At 42.7% G+C, this 17,156-nt stretch overlaps 1 protein-coding gene across 6 annotated transcripts in view; it reads left to right on the forward strand.

Moving 5' to 3' along the window:
- The window catches only part of LOC123766413 (PDZ domain-containing protein 11), a 43,812-nt gene that overhangs the window by 15,804 nt on the left and 10,852 nt on the right, over window positions 1-17,156 (forward strand). For 5 of the 6 annotated variants that reach the window (XM_069308189.1, XM_045755499.2, XM_069308188.1 and 2 more), the window contains exons 2-3: window positions 5,914-6,013; window positions 14,963-15,049. In XM_069308189.1, coding sequence (XP_069164290.1) covers window positions 5,945-6,013; window positions 14,963-15,049 — 156 coding nt within the window. In that variant the 5' untranslated portion in view covers window positions 5,914-5,944. Of the gene's footprint in view, window positions 1-4,566; window positions 4,852-5,913; window positions 6,014-14,962; window positions 15,050-17,156 lie in introns of those variants that run through there. The other variant, XM_069308190.1, reaches the window with a different exon arrangement.

Here is a 17,156-nt window from a genome sequence, read left to right on the forward strand (position 1 = left end):
GCACTGTCCACAAAGCCGTCAGGCCCATGAAGGCTGAGACAACTTACATTTAATTCAATGTGCCAGGAGACAAGAAGACAGTGTACAGTATTCATATATGTTAGGTTTTCGTCACTGTCCCCCCATCAGGGTCGAATTACTGACCCCACCCAGGATGCAACCCCAAGACAAGCTGACTAACACCTGAGTACCTATTTGCTGCTAGGTGAACAGGAGCATTAGGTGAAAGAAAATGTGCCCAACCATTTCTGTTCTGGCCGGGATTCTCGTTTGTGCATCGAGAACAAACCCAATTGTACTACCGGGACTACGGCGATATGTGGAGAGCTAGTGTCACAATTGATGTTTATCCTGTACACCGCCCCCATCCAGTGGGCAGCGGTGGATAGGTTACAATCACTTAGTTACTGCCTACAGTTAGCAAACTGGTGATATTTGGCCAAGACTTCTGGCAGCAGATCATTTTGAATTAAATATTTACACATCTCTTGAACATTTGTTATAAAATTGTTTCTAAATTCACGTATCTTTTTCACACTCCATCACATAGTGAAGGAGGGTGTACGAATTATTATTATTATTTAATAATTTAGTTGACAGTTTACATCTGGTCAGGCAGATAATGAAAATTCCCTGATACTTATAGCCAAGTCAAAGCCGAGCAGTAGTAACATCTAGGAGTCTGCTGATTTTATTGGATGATCCATAGATGTGCTCTTCTTGGATGATAGTTTGATGATAGATGGAATTACTGGTGTTGATTTCACTTTTCCTCAGATCTACAAGGTTTTGTTGGTTTTGATGTATTATTGCTCTCAGACTGCTTATAGGCAATCCAAGGTTATAATCAACTCCTCCTTTGAAGGCAGATTCTCATCAGCTCTATCATGCATTCAGAGGCTAACATGAAATGGACTCAGTTACCATCATTAATAAATTTGTTGTATTTGTATCTAGCTTCATACACCAGTAGATATATCAGTGTATGAAGCTAGACAGTAATTAGCATGTTAGCCCCCTTGTTTAAATCCCTAAACATGCTAAACATAAACTCACTCCACACATTCTCTTGTGTCAACTACATTTACAAAACCCTGTTCTTAAATGCAAACCATGTTCTGAAACTCTCCCTGGACAGATGTAATAGGACCCATTATCACCACACCAGAAATAAATATCTCTTTGATATCCCCAGTCAAACTTCATCTGTGTAAACACTCTATGCAAATAAAGGGACCTAGTCTATGGAACTCACTCCCTAATGAATTGAAAAGCTGTCCAACTTTTGTCTCATTCAAAAACAAAAACAAAAAGTACCTAATTTCATTTTCATAGTTTCCTACTCTGTGCTTTAAAATTGCTCTGTATCTAGTGTTACCCAATCTCTCAATCTTTATGTACCTAATCCAAACAACTTTACCATTGTGATCATTGCTGTCTTCTTACATGTGCTAGCAATATACTGTATTGTGCCTATTAATCTTTGTTAAATTACCATTCAAGTTGTCAATGCAATCAGTCTGAGCTACCTATGTGCTTTAATATACCTACAAGTCTCTCTCATCTCATTTTTTTCTTGCAATGTACCTGTTATCATTTTAAAAATTTTGCTAGAATTTATCTATTTAAAATTATCTGTTAGATTAAGGACCTGCCCAAAATGCTGCGCGTACTAGTGGCTTTACAAGAATGTAATCACTATGCTATGTATCCACACAAACCCAATGTACCTTCTTGTATATAAATAAATAAATAAATATATGTTACAATTATGTCTTAAGAGTTGAGCATAATTAAAGATGATAAAGAGTCACTTACAATTAATGTATCAAGTTTGGAGACTTGTACACATTGCAGTGCAAGAAGTAAGGCAAATACTGTACTGCAGTTGAAGGGTAGAGGCCCAGTAGTTTATACAGACTCCCCACTCAATACAAGCCATCACCCATTATTAGGACAACTTCACTTCCAGCTGCACCCATGGGGCAGTGTAGGAAACCAGCAGTGTATATGGCTTTGAGAAAGAGAATGCTCTGTACCCAGAGTATCAATATGGCTTAAGGCATTATGCTTTGCCTCAAGACAAAGTTTTGGGCTGATCATTAATTTGCTTCTTGGGTGGAAGGGGAGGGATTAAAATTGGAAAGAGGGTAATCTCCCATGGTGCAGAAAAGTGCCTCTGTTGTTTCTCTTGGTACAAATTATAAATCTGATGCAATCTGAGTTTAGTTCCAGTTTTAGTTTGCAGGATGGCTGCAGAATGAGTTCACAGGATGAGTGCAAAATGAGTTCGGAGGATGAGTTGCAGATGAGTTTAGAATGGCAGAATGTGCAGAATACTCCCATTGAAAAGCAGAGGTGCAATAAGTACTCTGAGAGAGAACTCTCAATATCAGAGGCCCGAGACTGATCAACACGCTTCTACCACACATAAGGGGCATAACTGGCCAACCACTCAGTGTTCAAGAAAGAACTTATAAGCACCTCCAAAGGATAACTGATCAACCAGGCTGTGACTCACATGTCAGCCTGTAAGCCCCTGCCAGTTTGGCTTCCGGTCCCAAAAGAGCACCAACGATGCAATCATTAGTCTCCTTGACGTTATCTACTCAGCCCTTGACAAAAATGAGTTTCCGATTGGACTCTTCATTGACCTAAGAAAAGCCTTTGATACTGTTAATCACAACTACCTCTTACTTAAACTCCAGCATTATGGAATCCGAGGCCTTGCCCTTGACTACATCCGATCCTATCTTAGTGACAGACACCAATATGTAACCATCAATGATACAACTTCGTCCACTCTACCAATTACCGTTGGAGTGCCACAGGGCAGCATCTTAGGACCTCTTCTATTTCTTATATATATAAACGATCTGCCTAATGTCTCTAATATTCTCAAACCTATACTGTTTGCTGACGATACTACTCTTATCTATTCAAACCTCAACCCACATACACTAAATAATGTTGTGAATAATGAATTAAAAAAAGTCCACTTATGGATGTCAACGAACAAACTAACATTAAACATCGAAAAGACTTACTACATCTTATTTGGAAGCAAATCATCAAATGCAATTCAGCTACAGATAGACAACATTAACATCAGTAATAAAGATGATGGCAAGTTTCTTGGCCTATTCCTAGACAAGAGACTCAACTTCAGCACCCACATTCAACACATAACTAAGAAAGTCTCTAAGACAGTTGGTATACTCTCCAAAATCAGATATTATGTTCCTAACTCTGCTCTCCTCTCACTATATTATGCACTAATTTACCCCTATCTTAATTATGGTATCTGTGCATGGGGGTCTACCACTGCAAACCACCTTAAGCCCATCATCACACAGCAAAAATCTGCTATCAGAATGATAACTAACTCAGCTTTCAGACAACACTCAGCTCCCTTGTTTAAATCCCTAAACTTGCTAAATATTAACTCCCTCCACACATTCTCTTGTGTCAACTACATTTACAAAACCCTGTTCTTAAATGCAAACCATGCTCTGAAACTCTCCCTGGACAGATGTAATAGGACCCATTATCACCACACCATAAATAAATATCTCTTTGATATCCCCAGGGTCAAACTTAATCTGTGTAAACACTCTATGCAAATTAAGGGACCTAGTTTATGGAACTCACTCCCTAGTGAATTGAAAAGCTGTAAAACTTTTGCCTTATTTAAAAGCAAAACCAAAAAGTACCTAACTTCATCTTCTTAGTTTCCTACACTGAGCTTTAAATTTGCTCTGTACCTAGTGTTACCCAATCTCCTAATTTTTATGTAATTTCAAACAACCTTATCATTGTGTTCATTGCTGTCTTCTTTTATGTGCTAGCCATATGCTGTATTGTGACTACCAATTTTTGTCAACTACCATTCAAGCTGTCATTGCAACCAATCTTATATTGTTTCTGCTGTATTATGCCTACCAATTTTTTTGTCAACTACCATTCAAGCTGTCATTGCAATCAATCTTAGCTACCTATGTGCTTTAATATACTGTACCTACAATTTTCTCTCATCTTTTTTTTTCATTTCATGTAATCTGTTATCATTTTTTGTCTATAATTTTGCAAGTATTTACCTCCTTAAAATTTTCTTAGATTAAGGACCTGCCCGAAACGCTGCGCGTGCTAGTGGCTTTACAAGACTGTAATTACCATATTTGTATCCTCACATTCCTTATGTACATTCTTGTATATGCATAAATAAATAAATAAAATAAATAAATAAATAAGCAGCCGTGTCCAACAGCTTAGTTGACCAGTCCAGCAATGAGGAGGCCTGGTCGAGGACTGGGCCGTGGGGTCACTAAACCCCGAAATCATCTCAAGGTAAGGTAGTTATCCATTTTTAGTTGTGTTTACCTTCAATAAAGAAATTCTGGAGGGCTTCTGTGCAAGGGTTAGGATGACTTTTCCTAAGCATTTTTATACCATTTTGAGTTAATTTCTGTGACACGATCAATGACATTCGGAATATATAGTTCCTTTCACATACTAATTATCTTTGTGATGCAAGATCACCCAAGAATAATCCTCAAAGCTTTGTTCCCGGACAGGGCAAGACATTTTTGCACATTTCACACCTGATGCCTCTATATACCTTACAGTTAATAGGTACCCGAGACATAGGCAGTTGTGGGTTACATCCTGGGAAAGGTCAGTACTGTATATACTGTGGATATTGGACATTTCATTTCAATACCCTGGACATTTCATTTCCCTGGATACTAGGAGCCTTGAACACTTGACCCCAGCACAGGAGACAGCTGCTCTATCAACTAAACTACCAAGCTAACCATAATAGAGGAATAGATGATTCCAGTTTGGGCAGCAGTTAGGTGCCTCTGCTTCTGTCTGCTCAATTTTTACTTGTATATTTGCTCAGTAATACAGTACTAGTTACAGTTTTATGTTCTTGTACAATATTTTATTGTTCTAATATTACTGTACTATTAATTAGGTTTTGTGTGTAAGTACTGTATATCATTATATCTAACTCCATATTTTGGTATTTTACACTTTAGATTATCTAATTATCCAATTTTTACCCCTTGTTCTGTTTTGCCCATATAGATGGTAAATGAAACCATAACACTATACTCTGCCATATAATTTCCTCATACCATATTCTAATTTCTATATCCTCAACTAATCTTCTCCATTCTTCTTGTATGCAAACTGACATTGATAATCATTACTGCAGTTATTACACAGAAAACTATACCAAAAGCAAACTTCATAACTGCAAAACGGATAATGTTGTTTATTTGATAGTTGCGATGTTTATTATTATGCCCCTCATATAAGGTCTTGCAGTTTTCAATATTACAAAAATATTTGTAAGTTTTCAACAAAAGGTCAGAACATATCATTGCACATCACCAATTTCAAATCAACAACATTACCATGCAGCAGATTGATGAAGAAAAAGGACCTAGGCATTAGAACCCATCCATCAGTCATAGAAAGATGCCCCATACAACAAGTATCTGATTGCAGTAATAAAATACAGTACCCCAACACTTCATAAAACTGGAGAAGCACAGTTTTCCTTATGAATTGTCACATTCATTCCATACAATTATAATCACTCCTTCCTAACAAAAATATTCCACCCATGTTTGTCCCATACCATATTTTGTGTGGAAAATGAAAAATTTTCTTCACCAGCCTACCATTAAACATTTGTTGAACATGCCAAAAATCTTGGTATGTTTCTCCTCACTCTTGTAGTTTATTGACTCTTTAACTCCCCCATCTCTCCATAGTAATTTCATTTTTTTATTTTGTCGATTCTCTTAATATCATCCCAGGCTTCTCAGATTGTCAATTTCTGCTGCTCTGTTATGGTTTGTCTTTAACTGCTAGACTTTAACATTAAGTAACTTTCAACAGATTAATATTAATCATATGAGGTCAAGGAAAAATGGACCCATCATCAATGGTTGAACTTCCTGCTTACGAGTATGCCCCTCGATGGATGCAACTAGATGAGGTAAGAGGCCAATACAGTATAATTTAGTCAATTCAAGGCATCATTAATACAGTAATTTTATTAGGTATCCTTAACAGGGATTCCTTATGGTTTAAACAAGATTATTGTTTCCTTCTGGGGGTCTGTGTGACATCTGAAGTGCACCTTTATATATCCAGTGGCACATTGGTCAGATGGACTAATTTGGACCAGACTTGTCCCACTTAACTAAGGTTTCCAGTCCATAGACCAGTTTGCCATATTTGGAGGCGTCAAACAGTAGTTTTCTGAAGCTATCTTGGTGAGATGGCTCCCTCTACAAAGTCAAATAAGTTGAGACAGCCAAATAAGTCCACAAACAATTCACTCAGAAACTAGTTGGAACCCTTTTAGTTACAACAGACCACCAACAGGTAGCACTCTGGGAGCAACTAGCCTCTGGGCCATCTTTTCCTGAGATCTACCGCTGATGTCTGTGAATACAGACCTCCCAGAGGCGCCGGCTGTAGCGAGTCCAACTTCTTTTCACGATAAGTACTGTATAGACCATCTTTTGGACAGTGTCATGTAGGGGGTAATTTGCTTGTGCATTGTTCCCATAGTAATTGTTTCAGGCTTCACTTGTTGCATGGACTTGGTCTGTTCTTTGCTTTGAGCTGAATGTGTTAAGTGCAGGTTTAGCATTGCTCCTGCTCTAAAAGTGCTTTCTCTGGTGAGTTTGGGAGTTTGCCTCTGAGTGGCCAGTCTGCTGAATAGCGTTTTGCCCTGGGTAGCACAAGTCTTTGACACCTCTGCGAGACCATGTGGGTTGGGGCGTTTAGGGTTTATTGTTGTGAGGTGTGCTAGGGGTTTGCACGCTTGTTGATATGGCATGCCTCTGTTGCCCTTCATAGCCAAGTATATCCTAAGGTTGTGTTTAGTGTCAGTTCTTCCAGTGAGCATCCCTAGTGCACTTGGTTACATTTCTTCAGACTCTTGCAGTTCCCCCATGAGTCTTTGGTATGATTTGTTATGATTCTACCCACCTAGCCCACACTCGTTACTTGTGACTTTGAGGATTACCTATCAATTTTGCTGCAATCTGATAGTCAGTTTTGCTGTCTCCTACTGCTTCTTAGGTCCAACAATTAGGTCACAGATGCATTATTTTGTTGGAGGTTTCCATTATCCTGGCATACTTTGACTTGAGCAGGCCCTTTTTCAGTTTCTCCTGCAGGTTCAAAATCTTGCTTCCCTTATGAGTCCAGTCTCTTTTGGGTTTGGGATGGCTTTTACCTTCCGGTTTTGTTTCCAGGTTCCTGATTCATCCTGGTTTGCTGACAGCCCTCTCTTTTTCATTTGGAGGTCTGGCTTAACTTTTGCCATGCCTGGATGCTAGAGTGACAGTAGTGGCTTTTGCCTTTCAGGTGTTCATTGGTAGTGCTCTCTTGCAGAGCCTGGGAGCTGCTTGTTTGCTCTGGTTCTCCCAAAGGACTTGGGTAGGTGGCAACTCTTGAGTCTGGCTGCCTTTGCTCTGGATGCGGGATCTTAGGGCTTGTGCTCACTCGGCAGGAGTTATGCACATCTAGGCAGTTGAGTTGGTCTCTGACCAGCTCCATGGCAGCCTAGATGTTCTGACATCTGTGCCAAGTGTAGCTGCCTTGTTGCCTGCCCTTCTTGCTTCAATAGCTCTGTGCAGGCTGCTCACTCCCCTCCTATGAGTAGTTGTGTTTTTCCCTGACTCACCGCACGTTTCAGCAGACCATGCTGACTCAGGTACTGGGTTTGGCTTTCTTTGACCCTCTTGTCTGCCTTTTCCCTTTTTGTGTCTTTTCTCTTTCCTGTGTAGGTTATTTCTTTGGCCCTTTCAGCAGCAACTGCTACTTTCCAGCCCCTTGGTTAGGTACTTTTGAGGAGGGGCTCTGAGCCTCATGCTGGATTTCAGATTTTATTTTTGCCAAGGCCCTTTAGAGTTACCCTGTATTGTGGGAGGACTTATGGCTCATTTTGCCATTCCTAATCAAGCAGTTTGTGGGCTTTCCAGTGTTGTTTCATGGGTTCTCCCCTCCCTTTTGTTTCAGAATGATGGGTTGTGGATCCTCCACCTGGGCTCTGTATTTGTTAGGATGTGGTTGGTTTTAGGCTTCTTCGAGTTCTCTGTCAGTCTTTCGTGGGGTTCTCAGTTATTCCCAGTCCCCTTTCAGGTCTCTGCAGGCATGCAGAACATTCCTGCCCTCGCAGGTCTGTACATCTTGCTTCTCTGGCTGACCTTTTGCATCATTCCTTCACTAGGGTTTATCTGGTTTTGGAAGCAGTTTCTGATTGTGGTCTCTGGACCTTGGGGTTAATTCCTGGGGGTTCCAATTTCCCTGAGGTTTTGGGATGAAACAGAGATTCTTTTTGGGGTCCATGTCTTGGTCTTTCTCATCAGCTGGCTAGTTTGAGCTTCCACCCCATCTGCATGTCAGCACACCAGGGTTCTGGTTCTTTCCTAGCTTGCCAGGCTCCTGTTGGGCTGGCCAAAGTCTCAGTTGGTTCGATCCCAGGTTTGGACCTGGTTGGGTCTGTTTAGGTTTCCCGGTCAGCTTCTCTTCTCTGCCTCCAGTGGCTTTGCTCCACCTGTGACAGTACAGGTATTGCTGTCTGGTGTTGGACTGGCCTCAAGTAACACAGCAGTTAGTCAAGTCGTTGTGTGGAATCCTGCACTTTGCCTGCATGGTGTTTCCACTGGTCATTGTTTGGGTCCAGACACTTTACTGGTTCTTACAGTTCCATTTGTTTTACCATTGCTGGGACTGTCGGGCTTGTGCCATATTTGACCCCCTTTGTTGGCTCTTGCGTTGTCAACCTCCTCTTTGCACTTTTCTGTGTTCAGTTCCATTGTGCCTTCTTCCCCATCACTCGATATGTTCACAGATGCTTTGGCGTTGGGTTGCAGTTTTGTTCCAGTGCTCACCAAGCTTCCCACGGTCATTGGCTGGGTCCACAGCATGGTGCACGAGTTTGCTGTGGAGTGGTAGGCCCTTTGGAGGTTCATCTTCCTCCAGACTATGTTGTTTGGCTCCATTTTGACTGGTTCCTAGTGGTTCAGTGCATCCAACTCAATTTCTGGGTTCTCAGGATTTGGTTCTCAAAACAGTTAACATGAGGTATGTGTGTGTCCACTGTTCTTGCAGAAGGTCTCTTGTCATTTCCATCCCTATTTTCTGGAGTGGACCATCAGCTGCACTTCCTCCTGCTGGCTTTGTGAGATGTTAAGTCACCCCAAAATGGACCTCTTCATATCAGCATTGAAACGGCGGCTTCCCTGCTACGTGCCTCTGTTCCCCGATTGTGCTCTTGCAGTGGATGCCATTTGGCTGGTGAGGACATGGTAGGGGTTCCTTTATCTCTTCTTCTCCCTCCCCCCCTCCCCAAGTTCTTCTGGCTCCTTGGTGACCCACTGAGCCTTGGTTCCTGGCTCTGAGCACAGTGCCAAAACTTTGATGCTCGTTTGCGGTTCTACTGCTTTCAGCAGATCAGCCTTATTTCATGACTGATCTGGTAGTTCGTACCTTGATGGTTCGATGTTTGATGCTGACCTATACATCTGAAATTCCCGCTACAGGTCTATTGCCAGTTGTATGATGCACAGGTGGCCAAGCTGTTGGTATCCCACTTGTATCCTTCATCACTTCAACAGTGTGAAATTTGTTAGCAGTCCTTTTGTCTCTCGTTTCTCTTTTTGTATTTCTTCTGCATCCGTAGCAATGTTTTTGTCTCTTTAGTCTTAGTTGTTTGTTGATCAGCATCTTATGCTCCATACTATTGCCACTTATCATTCAGCTTTGGTGGGGTCGCTCTTATTGGTGACTCGCACATTGTTTAGTGCCTTTTCTGGAGGGAGCCCCGTCGGCTCCCCGTAGCTATCCAGGCTGAATGGATATGTATATCTTTCTGGCATCAGTCAATATATGGAGTTCTTGCCTACCGGGGACCACGAACCAGAACCTGGGCCCCTACCAGGGGCCCAGGTTCTGATACCAACATCAAATCATATATCAGACGTCGCCCTATCCCCACTAGATTTTGAAGAAGCCATAAACAGTATGCCTATGCACTCTGCACCAGGCCCGGATTCTTGGAACTCCATATTCATCAAGAACTGTAAAAAAACACTATCGCAGGCCCTTCACATTCTGTGGAGACAAAGCCTAGATACTGGCGTTATCCCTGACATACTAAAAACAGCAGAGATAGCACCACCATAAAGGAGGAAATAAGGCAGAGGCAAAAAATTACAGACCGATAGCACTAACATCGCACATCATAAAAATTTTTGAGAGAGTGCTAAGAAGTAAAATCACAAAATACATGGAATCACAGCATCTCCATAACCCCGGACAACATGGTTTCAGAACAGGGCGCTCTTGCCTGTCACAGTTGCTGGACCACTATGATATGGCATTAGATGCTATGGAAAACAAACAAAACGCTGATGTAATTTACACAGACTTCGCAAAAGCTTTTGATAAATGTGACCATGGTGTTATTGCACATAAAATGCGTTCAAAAGGAATTACCGGGAAAATAGGCAGATGGATCTACAATTTCCTGACTAACAGAACCCAATGTGTAATAGTCAACAAAATAAAATCCAGCCCATCAACCATGAAGAGCTCAGTCCCCCAGGGTACTGTGCTTGCTCCAGTACTTTTTCTCATCCTCATATCGGACATAGACAAGAACTGTTTGCTTCGCGTCTCGTTGGCCTCTGCCTGGGCCCTGGCTCTTTGGTGTTTGGCCTTGTTCGTCCTTCCCGGGTCCTGGGGGGGGGGTCCTCCCGAACGGGACGTTTCTGCTCGTCCGGGTTGGTTCCTTTTCGGCTCGTCGAGATTGGGTTCCTGGTTCCCTGGTGGCCGTTCCTTCTGGTTTTTACCAGCCTTGTTTGGGGGCTTGGTTCCGATCCTGAGGGGCTTCCCGCGGCTCCACCTCTTTTTGCGGATCGGTCCAGCCCTGTACGGGGCTGGTTCGTTCTTCCCCTCGAGTCTTCATGTCTGGAGTTTTTGTCTCGTGTTCTCGTCGCTTGTGGTGGGGGTGCTGGTGGCTTTATTGTTGGTCTCCCGCCTGCGTGCTTCGTCTCGGCGGCAGTGTGTGGTTTCCTGGCGGTCCTTCTGGTTTTTCTATCACTGCAAAGGGTTCTTCGGTCTTTGATAGGGTTGTCTTGTCTTTCCCTTCAGGGTTGTTCTGGGACCGTCTTCTGGTGCCATGTGCTGTTGCCTCGTATTGGGTGGCGCTGGCGGAGCCACTCCAGCTAGGGTTTGGTGTTGCAGTTACTTCTGCTCCATTCCGCTTGCTGTCTTGGGCGTTGTTTCACCTCCGGCCTGATCTTGCGCTTCAAGTGCTGTCCCTGGTCATTCGCCCGGGTAGTGTCTTTTCTTCTTCTCCTCGGTTTGTTGTGATCCCTTCGGTTCTGGTGTATTTTTGTTTTTCGGGTCTCGTTCTTCTGTTAGTGTTGACCTCTAGGGGTCGTGTCGGGGAGTTTCCGGCTCTCCTCTGGCACCCGTGTTTTTCTGCCTCATTGGTCCTCGTGGTAGGTTGTTCTTTTGATGCAGTCTCCTTCTCGGGTGATGATGTTCGGGTCTGCCGCTTCCTGAGGGGTCCTTCGGTTGCTGCTTGGTTGGTCAGGCCGAGGAATGCTTTCTTTTATTGTTCATTTGTGGCTCTTCACTGTTCTCTGCACATCTTGGCCTCTGGGGCTGTGGACACATTTTGCTTTGCCCGGATTCCCGTACTTGCCCCCTTCCTGTTCTAGGGTTCGGGTCTCCTGGGTCGTCGGCAAGGACCTTTCTTTTAGTCTGTGGTCTTGTTTTTATGTCAGGGCACATGGTGTCCACCTCCCGGATCCTTCCCTCTTTTCCTTATCTGTAGTGAGGTAGTTCCGGGGAGCCGATGGGGCTCCCCCCAGAAAACCAGCGTTGAATGTAATGAATTGCCATTTTCTGGGTAAGTCCTGGAGGCTCCCCAGCATCCATCTCTCCCTCTGGTTGGCAGTGTTTCTCTCAGTTTTTGACATCCAGCCTAAGAACTGAAGGTTGGATCGCCTGCAGGTGGGTCTGGGGCTCCCCCTTCCCCTCCCGGGGAGGGGGGGGGAGGTTGCTAATTTTCGTTTGGGTAGTTCTGTCCATTTGTTTGGCCTTCGGTTGCAATAGTTTTACCAGAATAGAGGTTTGTTTTGAGATGCCTACCTTTCTGGGTGCCTGTCCTAGTCGATGGCAGACATAGAATGCTCCCAACCACAGTGGAGTCTCTATAGACCATTGCTCCTCGTGCCTCTCTAGAGGGGGCCAGGTTCTGGCTTGTGGTCCCCGGTAGGCAAGAACTCCATGTATTGACTGATGCCAGAAAGATACAGTATACATATCCATTCAGCCTAGATAGCTCCGGGGAGCCTCCTGGACTCGCTCAGAAAATGGCATTTCATTACATTCAATGCTGTTTTTTTTTTTTTTTGCCTCTGGTTGGCTCATACACCTCCTGAGTCATCTTGGTCTCTCAATTGGGTGTTGGTTTTTCTTTCTCCACAGTTCTTGATTCCTCCTTCGGTTCAGGATATTTTTTGTCGGCCCTCACCTCCATTTATCAGCTGAGGGAGCTTCATGCTCTCCTTCTGCAGCAAGGGTTCTGTTCTTTTGGCCCTGGCAGGCAGTTTCTTTGTTTGCAGCCTTCATTTCTGGCAAAGAATGAAACAGATGGCTTCTAGTTCAGTTTGTCCTGCCAAGTGTACATCATTTGTTTTAACCAATTGTAGCAGTTCATTGCTGTCTGCATGCCACACCCATCACTATCTACTTGACCCATGCTGTTGATCTGGTCTCCATGGGTCTCGGTTCCAAGGCTCGTTTGTATCAGGTTGTCTGTAATGATATTATGTGTTGCTAGCCTGCAGTCTATCCTTAGGTCGATATGTTTGCATATCTGTGGCTGTCTGTGGTGTTTTGTAATATGTCATGGGGTGATAATCGGTGTTGAGGGTTTCGACAGTCTGACAGGGTCCTGCCAGCACATTACCTGGTCAATGTCTGGTCCACATCAGGTTTGTGTTGCCCTGCGTCACATTTTCCATTCTGGCGTCTCATTTTAGCACACCTATTTTTTTTTCACTCTTCTTCCCTAGTTAGTCCCATGCAGGTCTGCATTCAGTACCCAACCATCCAATTGGTTGGGCACCATTCCTTTCTCCCATCCCATCCCAAATCCTTATCCAGATCCCTTCCAATTGTTATAGTCATAATGGCTGGGTACTTTCTCCTGACAGTTCCTTCCCTTCTTCTGTTATTAGCTTCAAAAGAGGCACCGTTTGGTTCCTCCAGAAAACTGGCATTGAACGTATTGAAACACCTCTTTCTGAAAGGGCCTTTGTGGCTCCCTGATTCACTCCTCCCTCCCATGTGTGTCAGCTCATGACTCTGGTAAAGTTGGCATGAGCTAGAAGCTTCCAGGGTGCTGCCACCTATTGATGACCAATCATTTGGCTGTTTCAATGCTTCATTTTCCTTGAATCTTGCAGTTGTCAATATTGCATCACTTTCTGAATGTTTTCTCAGAGAGTGTAATCATAGCAATCCCTTGCTTCTTGTACCTCTGTAAAGGGGCCAGATTCTGGCTCTGGTCCCTGGTAGGCAATACAGACATTTACGGCTAATGTGACTAAGTAAGGGAAAGCCAACTCAACACAATAGCTTCAGAAAACCACCAAGGCCATACCAAAAACAAGCATTTTATTAATTTAAATTTTTTTTTTTACTACCTATGGGCTACAGAAAATAATATGGTGTTTAACGAGGATAAGTTCCAGCTCATGCCCTACAGAAAAATTGAAAATATAAAAATGGAAACCACGTACAAAACTCAGGCAAATCATAACATAGAACGTAAAGGCAATGTAAAGGATCTGGGTGTACTCATGTCGGAAGACCTTACCTTTAAAGAACACAATAAAGTAGCCGTCACAACTGCAAGAAAAATGACAGGTTGGATAACAAGAACTTTTCACACTAGAGATGCTATACCCATGATGATACTTTTCAAAACGCTTGTGCTCTCTAGAGTGGAGTACTGCTGCACAATGACAGCCCCTTTCAATGCTGGAGAAATTGCTGACCTGGAGAGCGTGCAGAGAACCTTTACTGCTAGAATCCACTCAGTAAAACATCTAAATTACTGGGACCGACTAAAGAGCCTAAATCTGTACTTCCTTGAGCGCAGGCGGGAGAGATACATAATAATTTACACGTGGAAAATAATTGAGGGGCTGGTCCCAAACCTGCACACAGAAATAACATCACATGAGACCAGAAGACATGGCAGGATGTGCAGAATACCCCCGTTGAAAAGCAGAGGTGCAACAGGTACTCTGAGAGAGAACTCTATCAACATCAGAGGCCTGAGACTGTTCAACACGCTTCCACTACACATAAGGGGCATAACTGGCAGATCCCTCACAGTGTTCAAGAGAGAACTGGATAAGCACCTCCAAAGGATACCTGATCAACCAGGCTGTGACTCATACGTCAGGCTGCGAGCAACCGCATCTAACAGCCTGGTTGATCAGTCCAGCAACCAGGAGGCCTGGTCAACGACCGGGCCGCGGGGACGCTAAGCCCCGGAAGCACCTCAAGGTAAGGTAACCTATATTTATTGCAATTCTCATTTAAAAACACAAATGGCAAATGTGGGTTTCCCACATGCAGTGCCAAAAAACTGGGTTGCATTTTTCATTTGATGAAAAAAATGGGCACCATTCCTGCAGTCTACCTTGTTTATATCTTTGGTTTCTGAAGTTTTGAACACAATTTTGTTCAAAAATTATATACTCTAATACTGTCTTAGAAGTAAAGAAGAATGGGCATAATTTCATTATCCTTCAGCAATCAGTTTAATATCTGATAATTAATGTGGATAAGAGTCTGCAGTCATTATTAAAAATAATATTCACTCTCTCCATTACAGCGTTGTCATCATCCAGACTATAATAATGATCTAACGCAGTTCTTGACGAGGACAGTGACTCTCATCAGAGAGAAAGTGTCTGATGCTGTGAGTGTTCCTTAAAATTCCTATCTTGTCATTCTGTTGTGAAAATGTAACCTAGCAGATTTATCATGCTTACTGTATATCCTCGTGTAATAGTCTATCACATGTAAAAACTGACTTCCTATTTTTGGGGAAAAAAAAAGTGGAATTTTCCATATACAGTGCCTAGTGTAAAAGTTGACCTTAGGATAGCAACAGGTCAACATTTGAGGGTCAGTGTATTATCCTGTATGTAAAAATAACACTTACAAAATTGTCATGAATTTAAGACATGTATATTATTTCTAATAGTAAAACAGTATTACTTCTAGTAGCAAAACAGTATTACTTCTAAGTAATACTAAAGTAGCAAAACAGGTCTGGATATTTAGGTTCAAATGTGTACCTATCTTACTGTTGCCTGCCCTGTACTGTAGTTGCGATGCTCGGTGCATATGTTAGAACACCGTATAATAGCAAGCATTACACATCCGTTGATGGGTTCTACTTCACCATTATTAAAATGTATGCACAAGACCTGCTGCAAACCTTGCAACCCTTATATTTCCTCATTTCCAAACACAATAAACACATGCATCATGCACCCATCTGGTGCATGTATTTACACACATGGTGCCAACATTTACATGGTTTAATTGTTTACACCATTTCACAGACAACTGTCACAATGTTGAAATAAGGCAAATAGAATACTGGTATTTATTTCTAGAAGCATTACCAATAGAACACAATGTTATTTTTGGAGTGATATAAGGTAAACTTATTGTCTCACGGGGAAGCATCGCAGACAGGCCAAAGACCTAGACAGAATTCCTCATGATCAGCACACCAGGCACCCTCTCTGGCCAACAGAGTCAGTTGGTCAACCTACCAGTAAGAAAAATTAGTCATCTCACCATCCTTCTATTTTTTTTTTTTTTTTTTTTTTTTTTTTGAAGACTAAACCACACACCAGAAGATGAGGAGACGACGACGTTTCAGTCCGTCTTGGACCATTATCAAGTCGATTGTGATGGGAGTGAGGCTGTTTGTTATTTTAGATTTAGCTGCTCAGAATGAAATGTCCATGTAGCACGGGCTATAGTGAGCCTGTAGTGAGCCCGTGAGCCCGGGCTATAGGAGTGAGGAAGACATGGGAATTAAGTAGACAAGAGAGGTGGACGAGGAGGAACTTCCTAGACAAAGTTAGGAGCAAGGCGAAAGGTACGGATGGGATGGGTATAATAATGGGGTGTAAGAAGGGGTAACAATGGGTATAAGAATGGTAATGTAAAAATAAGAGGAAAAAGAAAGAAAAAAGAAAAAGAGAAAAAGGGAGTTAGGGTTATATTAGGTCACATTTGTTATGAAGGTTAGAACATTTGAGTACGTACTGTGAAAGGGAAGAGTCAACAGCAACAAAGTCAGGATCAAGGTTCATGTTGAATCAGAGCCGATTCAACAAGACGGCGTCTGTGAAGAGTAGAGGCAGGAAAGATTATTTTAGAAGACAATCAGTAGGAGGATTAGAATCTTTAACATGACAAACAAGAGCATTGTTTGTATCTGCAGACTTAACACTTCTTTTGTGTTCTTTAAGTCTGTCATTTAGTGTGTGGCCAATTTCCCCAAAGTATTAGAGAAGACAAGATGAACAGGAAATAGAGTAGACACCAGCAGCATTAGAAGCAGGAAGAGCAGTGTGAACCAGAGACGATGACCAAAATGTTGTTGTCTCCCCGGTTGGCCGAGCGGACAGCACGCTGGACTTGTGGTCCTGGGTTCGATCCCAGGCGCCGGCGAGAAACAATGGGCAGAGTTTCTTTCACCCTATGCCCCTGTTACCTAGCAGTAAAATAGGTACCTGGGTGTTAGTCAGCTGTCACAGGCTGCTTCCTGGGGTGGAGGCCTGGTCGAGGACCGGGCCACGGGAACACTAAAAAAAAAAAAGCCTCGAAATCATCTCAAGATAACCTCAAGATAACCTCGCCATCTTCTGGTGTGTGGTACAGTATAGTTTTCATATCTTCAGCGACATTATTGTGACTCATCGTCTGTCTATTTTTTTGTTTTTACTGCTCTGTTTCATTTCATGAATTGTGTGATGCAAATATGGTAGATGGCTGGTTAG

The sequence above is a fragment of the Procambarus clarkii genome, chromosome 62 (assembly GCF_040958095.1).
Source record: "Procambarus clarkii isolate CNS0578487 chromosome 62, FALCON_Pclarkii_2.0, whole genome shotgun sequence".
In the NCBI taxonomy this organism is placed as follows: Eukaryota; Metazoa; Arthropoda; class Malacostraca; order Decapoda; family Cambaridae; genus Procambarus; species Procambarus clarkii.